The following is a 16,475-nucleotide window of genomic DNA, read 5'->3' on the forward strand; positions in this document are numbered from 1 at the left end:
TGAGAGCATGGATATCTTTTTTTTTTCCGTTAATGATGTATTTTATTGGATTATATATTTAATATATCTTTTTTTTTTGAGGCCATGGGTATCTTATGATATATTTCAAAAAGAATAAGGTAAAAGCAGAAAGGGAGACTTTGGCAAATTTGTGCTATATCTTCAATGATTTGCTCTATATGTGTTCATAACTGATATAAAGCAGAGCTTTGAGCCGGGCGCAGTGGCTCACACCTATAATCCCAGCACTTTGGGAGGCTGAGGTGGGTGGATCACCTGAGGTCAGGAGTTCAAGACCAGCCTGGCCAACATAGTGAAACCCCTTCCCTACTAAAAATACAAAAAATTAGCTCGACGTGGTGGCAGGAGCCTGTAATCCCAGCTACTCAGGAGGCTGAGGCAGGAGAATCTCTTGAACCCACGAGGCAGAGGTCGCAGTGAGCCAAGATTGCACCATTGCACTCCAGTCTGGGCAACAAGAATGAAACTCCATCTCAAAAAAAAAAAAAAAATCAGAGCGTTGCTTAAATAATACATTAATTTGCCAAAATATTATATAATCATCTGTATTACTTTATTTTTGTATTGTGCAATTTATGTGTTTATTTACTGGTGATTTAATTTATAAACAAGAACAGAAATATGAATTGCATGTATCTTATTACCTTTGCTAGTAAACTACCTGTTTTGGTATATTACCTGGCTCATTCTCTGCTCATTTCCTATAAGTACATTTTATTAGCAGAATTTTATCTTAGAAATATCTCATTACAGTCTGTTAATGTACTCCAAGATGAAGCTGAAAAACTCCACTAAAACCTTAATCAACCATGGTATAAGGCCTGAAATCCATCAAGTCATTCATTCAGATTTACAGAAGGAGAATGTGAAGCAGCTGGTGTAATCCAGTTTCAGAGCATTCTGTTTCTAAGATTCCATGATTTCTATGCTAAGCAAAAAATAAGGCAGTATCCTTTGGTACAGTTAACACTGCCACCACCTGTCAATGGCTTTACCTCTTTCATCTTGTTACAAAGGCATTTTTAAAATCTAAAGTAATTAGCAATATGCAGTAATTTACAGTTAAAGGGAAACTAAAGGGCCCCTATTTGTGTATATCTTTAGTGAGGTTGCACATAGCAGAGTATATACCTGGTTATCTAAAGATATTTCAGTAAATTATTAATAAGGCTTTAAAATACATCAGCATAACCCACTTTTGCATATTGGTTCACAGACTAAAATATTTTTTTTTTTTGAGATGTGGTCTCACTCTGTCACCTAGACTGGAGTCCAGTGGCACAATCATGGCTCACTGGCTTACTGCAGTCTCAACCTCGCAGGCTCAAGTGACCCTCCCACTTCAGCCTCCTGAGTAGCTGGGACCACGGGCATGTGCTACCATGCCTGAGTTAATTTTTTAAATATTTTGTACAAATGGGGTCTCCCTGTGTTCCCTAGACTAGTCTCAAACTCCTGGGCTAGAGTAGTCTTCCTGCCTCAGCCTCCCAAAGTGCTGGGATTACAGGCATGGGCCACTAAGCCCAGCTCTAAAGTTATTTTTTAAGGACACACTTTGAGTTTAGAATTGATTCTCATTCATAAAAACCCATGAATGTTACCATGTTAGCCATGCACTAGGCACTGGGGATACAGAATAAAAAAGATACTTTCTATTCTTGAGGACTTCAATGTAGTAAACAGGCAATTCCGGTGCAGGGTTACTACGGCCTTGATAAAAACTTAGGGTTCTATATGCCCACAAGGGAGGACACCTAACCCAAAATGGGTACTTCTGGAAGGACTCCTAGAGGAGATAACTACTGGAATTTTTTTTCTTTTAATTTATTATTATTTTTATTTATTTATTTTTTTGAGACAAAATCTGTCACCCAGGCTGGAGTGCAGTGGCACAATTACAGCTCCTGGTGACCTTGAACTCATGAGCTCAAGTGATCCTCCTGCCTCAGGCTCCTCAGTAGCTAGAAGAACTATAGGTGTGCGCCACCACATCTGGGTAATTTTTTTTTTTTTTGAGATGGAGTCTCGCTGTGTCACCCAGGCTGGAGTGCAATGGCATGATCCTGGCTCACTGCAACCTCTGTCTCCCGGGTTCAAGCAGTTCTTCCGCCTCAGCCTCCCAAGTAGCTGGGATTACAGGTGCACGCCACCACACCTAGCTAATTTTTTTGTATTTTTGTAGAGACAGGGTTTCACCATCCTGGTCTTGAACTCCTCACCTTGTGATCCACCCACATCAGCCTCCCAAAGTGCTGGGATTACAGGCGTGAGCCACCATGCCCAGCCTCATCTGGGTAATTTTTTTATTTGTTAAATTTTTGTAGAAACAGGGTCATGCTGTGTTGCCCAGGCTGGTCTACAACTCCTGGCCTGAAGTGATCCTTTTCCCTTAGCCTCCCAAAGTCCTAGGATTACAGACATGAGCCACCAAGCTCAGCCCAAAATTAATTCTTAACAAGTAAGTTAGCCAAATTAAAAAGGGGGGCTATATTACATGCTTAGCTTTGTAAGGTGTTTTAATTAGAGGCAAGTAAGTGGTTACTTAATCTGTCTTTCGGAAAGGTTTACTCAAGTTAATATAAGTCAGTCAAGTGAATGCTAAAGCTCTAAGGACACCCCAGCAAGTCAAATCTGTTTTAGGAAAATCTTGTTAACAGTGATCAAAACTGAGATTGACATTGAAGAGAGCTAGTACTATATTTGTTTTACACGTTTTGTTTTGTTTTCTGAATTGTACAAAGACCAATTCAGAAAAAATGTCAATGGAATTTTTTAAAAGAAGTATAATTTTTTAAGTAAGAAATTGCAAATCTGCTCCTGAATTCAAACCTTCGTTATTCCATTTACCTGAAAGTTTTAAAATTTGTTGTTCTTTTTTTGTTTGGGATAAAATTTCTATTTGTAGAGCAAAACTCTGTCTCAAAAAAATCTATTTGTATGCAATCAACATACATTGCAGGGCTTTTTAAAAAATAATTCCAGTATTTAAGCAAATTTTGTATAGGGTTAGGGGTGGGGCATGAGAGATTTGATGATAGAGAGGCAAACTGCTATCAGTCAGTATTCAGCCATGAGCTTTAAGAATCCCCACTGTCAGTTTCCTGTAAGCTGGGGAAGCACATGGAGGTGACAGCCATTTGCTGAGGACTGGGGTATGGAAGTCTGAGTGGGTCACAGAAAATGGGGGAGCAGGGCAAAATACTATATGAATGAATCACTTTCCTACTGCAGTCACAAACTGTAAAATACAGCTACAGACTGCAGCTGTTCCCCAAGAAGGGATAGAAGAAGAGAGGGATCCTTTAATCCATCTCCTCTTTGCTTCATACTGTGTCATATATTATAGGATATAATATCCTAAATGTTGTTATCCCTAGTGGTAGCCTCTGTTTATGACTCAGCCCCCCTATAGCACCACTTACTTGAAGTTCTCAGTTTCCAGGAAGGCTTTTTGCATGGGTACATAAGATTCCTGAAATTAGAGCTTATATCACAGAAGTTCCTTGTTACTGCTCTGCATCTACTTCTTAGCTGCCCCCCCCAAAAAAAAGATCACAGTCAAGATAAATCAAGATACCAGACCTGTTGCTAGTTTTCTATTCAAATTTAATTATATAACACTGAAAAATGTTAGTCTGTTGCATATCTCATTGTAAAAGTAAGAAATCAAAATGTCATGGTTGAGAAATAATGTGTGAAAAATACTTAAATTTATCCTTGTGGAACATACACATTTGCTAAATGCTTGTTGTTCCTTTCATACTTCTGCTCTAACATCACCTATTATGCCTTCCCCACTAGGGAGTGAGTGCCTCTTCACCCACCGTTTTATCTCTGTAAGATGGTTGGTCATGGGAGACAGGTTTATTAAATAAATTGATAATGTTCAATAGTTGTAGAAAGAGTTCACAAGTAGTATTTTACCTTCTCCTGTGGAGGAAAATAAACTAAAGTAGCTCATTCAATTCTTAAGAAAAATGTTATTTAGTTATAGTTGCAATAAATGATATTGATGATACCTTGGTGGGAGTACTGAGATTTTAAATTAAGGCTCTAGCCTTTTTCTTTTTTTGAGACAGAGTCTCACTCTGTTGCTCAGGCTGGAGTGCAGTGGTGTGATCTTGGCTCACTGGAGCTTTGACCTCCAAGGCAAGCGATCCTCCCACCTCAGCCTCCCAAGTAGCTGGGACCACAGGTGTGAGCCACCATGCCTAGCTAATTTGTGTGTTTTTTTGTAGATACGATGTCTCGCCCTGTTGCCCAGGCTGGTCCCGAACTCTTGGGCTCAAGGGATCCTCCCGCTTTGGCCTCCCAACATGCTGGGATTACAGGCATGAGCCACCCTACTTGGCCTAGTCTTTTTTTTTTTTTTTTTTTTTAATCATTCGAAACCTAGTTTAAACTTTTTGTTTCAAACAGAAACAGAAATACATGTAGTTACGGCGTACCTCTTGGAAGGTAATTATGGAAGAAGCAAAAATGAGTATTCCGTTCAGTTATTTAATCAGGAAAGAGAAAGCACTGAAAGAGAAGATGCTTGTTTCTTTACTCATCAGCATCCCCTGACAGTGGCCACTGTTCTCCAGATAGAAATCTATGGGGTTAAAAAAAAAATTACGTATGTCTGTGTATGTAAGCATATGCCATTTCATTTTACCATCCTCATCTAAAAAAAGCCATGCTAGCTTTCTTCCAGTCTCTGGGACAAAGTCTAGACTAGACCATCATAGATCAGACGATATTTCAGAAGCCAGAGAGAATAGTTCCCAGAGCTTCCAGGTTTCCCAGGAATGACAGTTGTCTCATTGGCTGTCATTTTGTAGAATGTATTGTGAGGCATAGCTTATGCAGTGAATATTTTTAATTTAGTCTGGCAGTATTTTGTTTCATATGTAATAAAATCTCCCTAATTCAGAACAAAATGGAAAAGTTGTGTCTAATGAAATAAAAATTTCTGATTGTAAAGGTTTCTTTAAGAAGGAAAGATAGTCATCCAGTTACACCACAGAAAGTTCAAAGACAACAGAGCAATTTTATATTTTATCCAGATTATTACAAATTCCAAAATAAGGGCCCCAAATGAATAGGTCACACTATATTTTGTCTAATACCATGTATATAGATATTGAAAGCTATAGGGAAGGCCCTTTCTTTTCCCGCTTTCTTCCTGAGAAATGTGGAGACCAAAGAATGTTAAACAAAGAACAGAGAACTAACTTTTTCCAATATGTCACTTCATGGATAAAAAGTAGAGACAGAGTGGTGAAGCACCTGTTGCTTTAAAGGCAATAAACTAGTGAAATGTTTTAACAGAAGTCATCAGCTTTCAAAGATCTCTTTTATCCAGTTCACATCACTCATTGCTCTTAATTCCTTTGTCACATTTTTTACTGCATTACAAGTAATCCTTGAAATCCATGGAGCATTTTATATATAACTAGAACCATGTGGATGGTTCTCATGTGTTCAGTATAGCCCCAAATCCCAGCATTTCTTCTGCTCCTCTTTTTCCATATATTTAGTAGTAGATGCAGGTTTGAGAAGCAAATCATGGCAATAGAAGGAATCCATCCCTCCACTCCCACCACTTTCCACTTCAGAAGACTGTAAGTTGCATCTCGGGTAGGGATAGGATAACAGCCACCAACAGGCCCTCAGCAGCTCTTTGATCTCCACCACTGCATTCCATACCCTTCCTCTCTTCCTGACCAGCTAGTTCTTCAGGCAGCTGCTTCTCCTGCCAGTCCATTGGTTATTTATATGTAACTGTATACACTGCCAACCGAGTAGGTTTATAGAAGCAACATAGGAAATCTCTTTCAAATGAAGGTTAAGATTAATATTTTTTATTCCACTCCTTCTGGAATATTGTGTTTAACTACAATAAGCAGTTTGAGGTGAGGAGGGACAAAAAATTCTCTCCAGTTTTGCTGGTTGAATAGTAGCAGTGCTGTTACCCACCTTGTACTGCTTTTATTTCTCCACATAATATATGAAGGCAACGTGTGCCTTTTCAGAATAATCTTAATTATGTCTAATCCTCTACTGTGTCTTTTTTTTTTTTTTACTTATTAACTCCATGGACAACAGTTTTTAAAAGGTTGAATCCAGCAGTCAAGGCATTATGGTTCTAACCTTATTTACATTTTCTGAGAAACTGAAATGGATCAGTTTCCCCTGAGGTCCTCTAGGATTGTTCATACTTAGTATGCTTAAACATAAGATGGCAGCAGGCTGGGCGCAGTGGCTCATGCCTGTAATCCTAGCACTTTGGGAGGCCGAGGTGGGTAGATCATGAGCTCAGGAGATCAAGACCATCCTGGCTAAGACGGTGAAACCCCCTGCCTACTAAAAATCAAAAAAATGAGCCGGGCATGGTGGCAGGCACCTGTAGTCCCAGCTACTTGGGAGGCCAAGGCAGGAGAATGGCATGAACCCGGGAGGCGGAGCTTGCAATGAGCCGAGATCACGCCACTGCACTCCAGCCTGGACGACAGAGCGAGACTCCGTCTCAAAAAAAAAAAAAAAAGTGTGTGTTCACATTATTAGAAAGGTGAAAGCATTTGCATAATGTGGTATAATTTTATTTGACATGTAACAGTATTTGACAACCCCAAACTGTCTACCTTTATTTTTCTGAAAGACATTACATTTCCACTCACAGCTCTATTTTCAGTTTATGTAGATATAGCCCGGTATTTTTATATAACATACATTCTACGAAGTACTGTGAATATATAGTAAAATCAGACAGTAATGTTGAATTTATATGGCATTAGTGGAGCATGAGGCGTGTAATGTATGTGAATCTTCCAGGTAACTAAAATTACCCATGTAAGCAGGAAAACATTTTTTTTTGTATTATTTACATTAAAAACAGCTAAAATGTGTTTCATATTTTTCTACATTCTGATATTCCCTAATAATAAATTACTCTGGACAGAAAATCATCACCATGTATAGACCTGGGCTTGTCGATTGGTTGTAATAACATTGGTTGGTCAGGCAGTTGCAGCTATGTCTGCTATAAAGAACAATTTAAAATCCCAGGACCCCCAAACTTAAGCCTGGAGGCTGAATCATGCAACAGTATACTTTAGTGAGGTCCTCCTGCAAAGGAAAAAAGCCTTAGGCATGTGGGAAGGGCTACCCCACAGACTATTCATAAGTAAATTCTTTGCTAGCCTCCCATAAACAAGGACATGCCAATTATAACTTTAGGTGTACAGTCTAAGTCTAGCTCCTAAAACTAAAGTCTGTTAAATTCTACACTGATAATGTGAATTACAAATGTGTCTCCCCAGGGGAAGTACAAAGAGAAAACGACTACTCCCTTTCTCTACGCTCACCTTATCTTCTGTAAAATGTAGATTCACTTGGCACTAACTGAAGTCTCACAGGAATGTAACCATTCGCCTTACCCCTACCTGCCTCTCTTCCTACATGCCCTCCCTCATTTTAAGGAAATGTATAAATACTAAAACTCCTGAAAACCTCCAGATAAACAGCCACAGCTATGTTTGTAGCTTATGTTTTTCCCGGACATGGCCTACAGCTGGCTTAATAAACCTCAATGATTAAAACTTATGCCACAGTCACTCATTTCACTTGTCACTGTTTTGTATTATTTTTCTCTCCTGCCTTACTGTCAGGCTGCTAGATCTCCCTTCTACCATTAGTGTACTTTAATCTAGCACTTATAATTTAATGTTTTTAATATGGCAGGGTTTTGAAACAAACCGAGTTTATGAGATTGATAGGTAGATTAAGAGTGCTGAATCATGGTATCAGATATCCAATTCCAAATTTCCATATAGGCTCCAGTGTCTTACATACTTGGTGGCTATTTTATAGATTACAAAAGAAAATGTCAAAATTCATGATGATCTTTGCAGTATTGTATGGCTGCTATTACTTTCCTCTGTCCATTTTTTGTCACATAGCTCAAAGACCCTCTACATCATGAATCTGGCTCCCCAACTGTCAGAGCCAACTTTAGTATAGCTTGCTCTACTATTGTTCCCTGTCTTGGCAAACTCCTGCTCATCCTTTAAGATCCAGTTTAAATATCTCCTACTCTGTAATGCCTTTCTTTTTCTCCCCTTTTGAGCCAGAGTCTTGCTCTGTCGCCCAAGCTGGAGTGCAGTGGCATGATCTTGGCTCACTGCAAGCTCCACCTCCTGGGTTCACGCCATTCTCCTGCCTCAGCCTCCCGAGTAGCTGTGAGTACAGGGCTCCTGCCACCACCCCTGGCTAATTTTTTTGTATTTTTTGTAGAGACGGGGTTTCACTGTGTTAGCCAGGATGGTCTCAATCTCCTGACCTCGTGATCCACCCATCTCGGCCTCCCAAAGTGCTGGGATTACAGGTGTGAGCCACCGTGCCCAGCCTAATACTGATTTTTAAAAAATTTTTAATTTCTATTATTTTTATAGAGACAGGATGTCACTACATTGCTTAGGCTGGTCTGAAATAACTTTGGTATCTTGACGTTTATTATACCTCCTTATCCTCCCCATCCAAACTGATATTCTAACTGTGCTTACTTAAGTCTACAAGCCATTTTCTTTGTCTTAGCTCAGTTTACCAAGCCTAACCTACCACGAATATACCACAGTGAAAAAGAGATAACAGAGATTAAAGTAAATGAGTACCCGAAGCAACATGGTTAGTTCAGGGAATATGAAAATAGCAGCAACAAAAAAAAAGCAACCTGAAACCTAAGAGGGAAGAGAAACAAAACTGGGAAAAGAGAGAGCACGCACACGTTACCAAGAAAAGCACACAGATGGAGGGAAGGAAGAAGTGAAGAAAGAAAGGAAAAGAACAGATTAAGAAATAGTTTACATTTTCTGCCAAAGGCTTATTGTAAACTATGTTTTTAGTTGTTCAAAGTTATTAATAAGGGATAATTTGACATGCATTTCCCTAGGCTATAAATTAGCAGCATTTGGACATTAGCCACTTGTTCCCAACATTTATCTGAAGTAGTTAATAAGCAAACTAGTTAACCAAACATGGTGTGGAACTCAGAAGACATGACTTCTGGTCCTTTACACAGAAGTGTTGGACTAGATGATCTCTAAGTCCCTTTTAACTCTTAAAATTCTATGTCGTATGTCAGTTATAGTCCCAATATGCGTAAGGCACCAGGCCAAATGCTTTGCACACTACAGTGAAACAAAGATGAAATTTATGCTTCAAGAGTTTAGTTGACAAAATAGACAAAAAACAGACAACTTGTCTTTTATTACAGTGCATTCGTGGAAATGATATAATAAGGCACCTTTTTTCTTCTTGAGAACAATATTGTGGTTATTACATTCTTGACCATTAAATCTATCAAGTAAGTCTGAGATTTGATCAGAATTATTATAAAAATAAAGCAAGCTAAGCCTGACAGATGAATAAAAGGTTAAAAATGGCATTGGCAAATTAATCTTCCAAATTCTATGAAATAAGCATAAATATAGAATGCACATTGATTATATTAGTGATTGTTTAAAATGTACTTTTAAAATTCTACTACTGTATAATAAAGATGACCTAAAAAAACTATGTTGGTTCATCAACTTGGAATTAGAAAGGCTCTGGTAATTTCAGAACAATACATTTTTTTTCCTTTACATAAATTTTGTTGTAGCAAAGAAACACATTCAGTGCATCCTACTTACTTTAAATTTGATTGAACTAGAGAAGTAATACATACCATTTAGGAAATGGACAACAGTTAGCCCAGGGACTAAAGGATGACTAATTCTAGTTCTGTTCTTTGTTATTTATTCTCCAAAGTTTAGCTTAAATCCTATTCTTTTCATAAAAACTTTCTCAACTACCATTACCCACACTGCTTTTTCTATTTTCCTAATTTATATTATTCTAACAGGAGCTAGTATAGGATCGTGGTTGAGACAGTGGGGTTGAGGTCATACTGCCTGTGCTATCACTTACAATCTAGGCAAGCTGGTTAACTTTCACAAGCCGTAAGTGTTTTGTTGTTTTTTCTTTTGTAAAACGAAGATGACAAAAATGGTGTCTACTATTAAGGGCATTGTGGAGATTGAGTAAGAACATGTATGTAAAGATATTAGCACCCTGCTCTGAATATACTACATACTTAATAAACATTAAATACTATAATACAGAGTATTGTATATTAATATATAATACTACAGTATATTATAATACTACAGAGTTGTCCCCTTGATTCTTATGTGTTCTGTCTCTTCCTAGATTCTCCTCAAATTAGTAAATGTTCAATTCAGTGTTTTCTTCAGAGCAGGTGGGGCATAGGATGAACAGAAAGACCCTAATAGTAGGAGATGGTGACTTGGGGGTTTCCTCTGCATATTTCCTAAGGAAAATGGTAGGATTACAATCTGCCATGGTGATGACCTCCAGATGATAGTTTTGTACTCTATAAGCAGAGCATGAGAGGTAGTGGAAAGGATTAGGAAAAGGAGAGACATTATTAGTGCTGACAGTGGGAGTTGAAAGGTTTGGGGGTAGTAGAATAGGTTTATTTAGACTATGGAGTAGCAGGAAGGAAAAGCTACCATACCAAAATGAATTGGGGGGATGTTGATAGGGTTGTTGGAAGGTTTTATACCTCACCATGTACTGGTAGAGTCATGGCAGTCGGACAGATTCAGAGGTCATTTTTATATAAGTGACCTTCTAAATTCATGGTCTGCAATTCAATGACAGCCTCAAGCTCAGAAATCAACCTCTGAAAGAAAGCGAGCTTTGGTTTCAATTCCTCTGCCTTTTCTTGTTCACTACAGCAGATATTTACCCAAAATTCAAAGGAATGACAGTTCACTCAACCTTTCAACTCTGAATAACTGACTCAAGCCTCTTCAAAAATGTTACCCTGTATGAGTTATAGGCATGTATAAGCATATAAAAATGGTAACCATAAGATAGAGGAGTTTGTGGGGTCTAAACCTCCTAGAAGAAAAAAAAAACAGAATTTCTTTGAACATAGTTTTCATGTCTTGCTGTAAGAGAGTGGGAGGTTACTGTTTTTACTTCTTGATGAGATTTGATATTAGTTAGGACCAGGAAAGAATAAGATTGCTACAAGATAAAGGACAATCAGAAGAAACATAGAGTTAATGGCCTATCTTGTTATGGGACCAGTAGAGGACAGGGATAAACGAGTAGCTGACCTTTTTTTAGTTGGTTGAGGTTTGGAAAGAAGAGTTTGTTTATTTTTACAACAAGGATTAAGTTGTTGGTTGAAAACATGTATATTTGCCTCACGTTTAAAATACTTCAGAAAGTATGAATAAAATTTAGTTTTCTGATTACTGGGATGGTAAGTGTGGACTTACGTAATTAAAACATTCCCCTTGAGTTATTTTTGTAGTAGTCATTTAAGGGAAAAGAAAAGGAAAGGCGTAGGGGAGGTGAGGGTACAGATCATTACGATATTATTGATATTCTCTACACGTGCAATATTCTGGTAAACACTGACAACACAAAAGAGGTGTAAAACTAGCTCCTCAAGGAAGCCTGTTGTCTAATTAAGAGAGAATTAATACTGGTCAGAGAACTGAAATCAGCCAAAAGAAGGGGTTGACAGCTTTGAATTAAGAGAGATTTAAGCAACTGGAATTCATGTTTTTCCCATTTCAATTCAAGTCAGCAGTCACTGAACATTGCCTGTGTGTCAGAGAGTATTATAGAATCAGTATTAAGTGTGAAAAGAAGGTGATATGTCCAGGAAGGATACTGTGGTCCAGGTTAGAGCAGTGTCTCAGGAAAGCAATCCAGGATGAAAGCCTGCTCTTGGATTTCACAGATAATATGTTCTTGTATCAAGATTCGTGCATTGACATAGGTGTCTGTTAACTGCTGTGTCATCTTCCTCCAGTCTCCCTAGTTCACAATGCCCAGTCATGTGTAGGAGGACAGTGTGCTAGTTAAGAGATTAAAACCCTTTCAGTCAGACCTAGCTTTTTAGCCTGCCTCTGCCATTTACTTTTCAGTTTCTGTATCTACTGCTCAAAGTTATTGTGAGGATTAACTAAATAATCTGTGTGAATACTTGATTAGTACAGTGCCTAATACATAGAAATGCTCAACGAAAAGTTCTTTGTAAAGATTTCAATACTCTCTTCATTAGCACTTAGTCAAGGTCTAAGTCCTACTGCCTGAGGTGCAGACTCTTCCACTGTATTCCTATATATTCTGCAATATTTTACCCATCCTTCTTCTTCTAGCTCTTTCTATCCATGGTTCTCTCACATTTCTGAAAGCAAAGCTATTTATCTAATATGATATACTTTATCTTTATGAAAGCACAACTTTACATGTTCTATTGCCCTCCTGACTGTCTTCTGCCACTCTCTTCTTTCCTCAGTCACTCTGGTAACATGGCTTTTCTGCTGTTCTTGACCACACCAAGCTTGTTCCCACCTCATGGACTTTGTGCTTGCTTAGAATGCTTTTCTTCCAGAGACCCCCCACCCCCCCCCCACCCCAGGACACACTAACTCCACCTCGTTTAGTCTCTCTAAATCTTACCTCTTTAGAAAGACCTTCTCTGACTATCTTAAGGTATTACCACCTTATCCCTTTCTTATCCTGCTTTATATTTCTTTGTAGTACTTCTTACCGTTTTACATTATTTTATACATTTATTCATTAATTGCCATTCTCCCTTTTTGGAATGTCACTTCCCTCAAGTTAGTCTTATTCACTGTTGTATCTTCAGTGCAAAGTAGGCACTCAGTTAATATTTGTTAAATGAATGATTTTAAAAGTTTGGGGATTGTCAGATCCAAGCGTGAAAATTACTTTTTAAAGATTGTCCTAGAAGTGACTGGGAATAACACTGAAAAAATCTTAAATTGCAATTTATTTTTCTTTTAGAAAAATGTTGAACATGGAATAATATGTATTGGGAAACCGTCTCTTCGTAAGCAGCGCTTCATGCAGTTTTCTTCACTCGAACATGAAGGAGAATATTATATGACACCACGAGACTTCCTCTTCTCAGTGATGTTTGAGCAAATGGAACGTGAGTTGGGTCTTTTTTTTTTAATTAAAAAAATCAAACTTTAGGGCTGAAAAACCTGTTTTTCAGGATTGATAACAGCTTCTCTTCATTTTAATTATCATCTTTGTACCATGCATTTGCTTATTTAGACTTTTCATTTCTTGTGACACTACTTATACTTTTATATTTATCTTAGAAATAGTTGTTTTGTATATATGTTTCTCTAAAGAGACAGGAAAAATAGTTTAAGTTTTAATTGCTACCAAATATGTCATTAGTAATTACTTTGTCCATGTTATAAATTGGGCCAAAAAAAAAAAAAGAAACTAGATTTGAGAAGTTAGGAGAGCTGCTTAATGCAGTCATGATGTCACAGGTAGAAAATCCTGAAAATGAGAAACAAGAAGTTGAAAAACTATAATTACGTGATTTTATTTAATAAGCAGCCAACTTGCATTTGTTTCAGATTTCAGAAATTCTTAGTTTTATTATCTAAATTAGTCCTTACTTTGCATAGAGTGGATTTGACCCCATCCTCTGTGCCTGTATTGAAGAAGTAGTCTGTGTAAACTTGTTGGCTTTCTGACGCCTTCCTAGGTGTACTGGGATACTCTATAAATATGCAGCAGCTGAAATGGGTGAGAGCAAGGTGAGCAGTCAGAGTAGTATAGATTGAATTCAGAAAGGCTGAGAGAACATGGGACAGCATTATAAACATTGAGGGATGACAAACAAAAACGAGTGATCATGATGTATTCTAGGGACAATAAATTCAGTAATCACTGGAATGAAAGGATTACTTTAAGCAGTAGTGAGGGATGAAATTGAAAAACAGAAAAGGTCTGGATTATCCAGAAGACTTCAGTGGCCCTCTCCAGCCACCAGATGAATGGTATTTGGCAGGGATGAATGGCATTGAAGGTTTCTGAGCAGAAAAATAAGGTGGTAAGAATACGTTTAGGGTTTTATTTGTTTGAGACAGAGTCTCGCTCTGTCTCCCAGGCTGGAGTGCAATGGCACGATCTCAGCTCACTACAACTTCCGCCTCCTGGGTTCAAGCAATTCTCCTGCCTCAGCCTCCCGAGTAGCTGGGATTACAGGTGCCCACCAGCATGCCTGGCTAATTTTTGTTTTTGTTTGTTTGTTTGTTTTTTGAGACGGAGTCTCACTCTGTCGCTCAGGCTGGAGTGCAGTGGCGCGATCTTGGCTCACTGCAACCTCTACCTCTGGGGTTCAAGTGATTCTCCTACCTCAGCCTCCCAAGTATCTGGGATTACAGGCACATGCCACCACGCCCAGCTAATTTTTTATACTTTTTAATAGAGACGGTGTTTCACTGTGTTTGCCGGGATGGTCTCAATCTCCTAATCTCGTGATCCGCCCTCCCTGGCCTCCCAAAGTGCTGGGATTACAGGCATGAGCCACCACGTCCGGCGTTGTATTTTTAGTAGAGACGGAGTTTCACCATGTTGGCCAGGCTGGTCTCAACCTCCTGACCTCAGGTAATCCACCCCCCTTGGCCTCCCAAAATGCTGAGATTGCAGGCATGAGCCACCTCGCCCAGCCTAGGTTATTTTATTACAGCTTTTTTGCAGGGAAGTTTGTGTATATTAGAAACCTTAAAGATATTTACCCACATTAATGCAGTAAGTTCATAATATAATCAAAGATATGCAAAAAAATTTCTCTTAAAAAGTAGTTTAGCCTCTGACATGTAAAGCACTTGGACGTTGTGAATTCCTGTTAGATTCATCAGAGAATTGAGATCACACTTGAGCTGGAAACTGAAGGCAGGCAGATCCATAGAGTCAGCTTACTGCCAACAGAAACCACTAAGGACCCACCATTGGAGCCAGCTTCAGGTAGGAATATTTAAAGGGTAATTAATTGCTGGAATCTGAGTGTGAACTAACTTGAGAGATAACAACTCCTGAAGAACCAGCCACGGAGAAGCCCATACACTTTTGTGAGTTTTACCTTGTGGAACTCTGCCAGGTTCTCACAGTGAAGATCTAGGAAAAATGCTCTCCCCTCTCCCTCATTGGGAGCGAAAAGTAGCCATTTTTAGATACTCCCAGAGCATTTCATTCTCCTTAACAAAGGCCTGCACAGAAAGGAAACTTTTTTACTGGAGCCCAGCCAACCTAGGGGGATGGAAATTCCCAAATCTGGCCTCCTCTGGCCTTCTTGTCTCACCAAAGGGAGTGGTAAAACAAAAAAACTGAGAATCTCTTTTGAAGGGCACATCCCATCACAGTCACACAGTCTGACTAAAAGACTGACAGCTGATCATAGGACTGTACAATACCTACCTCCCTTTTCACCTCACCACCACATCGATAGAGCAGGCCCTTGTACAATAATAAGGCAGTACTGAAAGAACTTACCTCTTAGATTTTATTTAAGGAGAGAAAAGACAACAGGGGAGAAAAAGGCACCAGAGGAAATTTTAGCCTCTGTCACCTACAACTACAGCAAACAGTAAACACAACCGATTCCTACTCAGATAAACATAAAAGGCCAGTCTACCTCAGTAACTTTAAAATGCATCATGCCTGACTTAGAACAAAAAAGTCACAAGGCATGCTAAAAAGAAGCACAATCTAAAAAGACAAAGCAAATATCAGTATCAGATTTACATATAGCAGATATTTGGAATTATCAGGCCAGGAATTTAAAATAACATTAATATGCTAAGGGCTCCAATGGAAAAAGTGTACAGCATTTAAAGTAATGTAAGCAGAGGCAGAGAAATTCTTAGAACAAACCAAAAGGAAATGCTCAAAATCAAAAATAGTATAATAGAAATGAAGAATGCCTTTGAAATTAGCCAGATGTGGTGGCACCCACCTGTAGTCCTAGCTACTTCAGAGGCTGAGGATCACTTGAGCCCAGGAGTTTGAGACTACAGTGAACTATGATTGTACCACTGCACTCCAGCCTGGGTGACAGAACAAGACCCTGACTCAAAATAATAAATGCATTTGTTGGGCCCATCAGTGTAACGGACCTGGCTGAGAAAAGAATCAGTGAGCTTGAAGATATGTCAATAGAAACTTCCCAACTTGAAAAACAAAGAGGAACAAAAAGACTGAGAAAAACACAATATTCAAAAACTGTGAGTCAGTTACAAAAGGTGTAACATATAAGCAACAGGAACACTAGGAAAAAAAGAAAGAGGAAAAGAAATATTTGAAATAATAATGACTGAGAATTTTCCAAAATTATTAACAAATGTCAAGCCATAGATTAAAGAAGTTCACAAAAACACCAAGCAGAATAAATACCAATAAATGCCTAGGTATATCATATTCAAACTGCAGAAATTTTTTTTTTTTTTTTTTTTGAGACAAAGTCTCACTCTATAGCCCAGGCTGGAGTGCAGTGGCGCGATCTTGGCTCACTGTAAGCTCCACCTCCCGGGTTCACGCCATTCTCCTGCCTCAGC

The 16,475-nt window shown here is 38.6% G+C and overlaps 1 protein-coding gene and 1 long non-coding RNA gene across 3 annotated transcripts in view; one reads left to right on the forward strand and one right to left on the reverse strand.

Moving 5' to 3' along the window:
* The window catches only part of MICU2 (mitochondrial calcium uptake 2), a 113,224-nt gene that overhangs the window by 24,762 nt on the left and 71,987 nt on the right, over positions 1-16,475 (forward strand). For both annotated transcript variants that reach the window (XM_032150666.2, XM_032150667.2), the window contains exon 2: positions 12,901-13,048. In XM_032150666.2, the coding sequence (XP_032006557.1) occupies positions 12,901-13,048 (148 nt within the window). The remainder of the gene's footprint in view (positions 1-12,900; positions 13,049-16,475) is intronic.
* LOC131383296 (uncharacterized) overlaps positions 1-16,475 on the reverse strand; it is a 57,062-nt gene that overhangs the window by 10,292 nt on the left and 30,295 nt on the right. The window lies entirely within an intron of this gene.

The sequence above is a fragment of the Hylobates moloch genome, unplaced genomic scaffold (assembly GCF_009828535.3).
Source record: "Hylobates moloch isolate HMO894 unplaced genomic scaffold, HMol_V3 SCAFFOLD_4, whole genome shotgun sequence".
NCBI lineage: Eukaryota > Metazoa > Chordata > Mammalia > Primates > Hylobatidae > Hylobates > Hylobates moloch.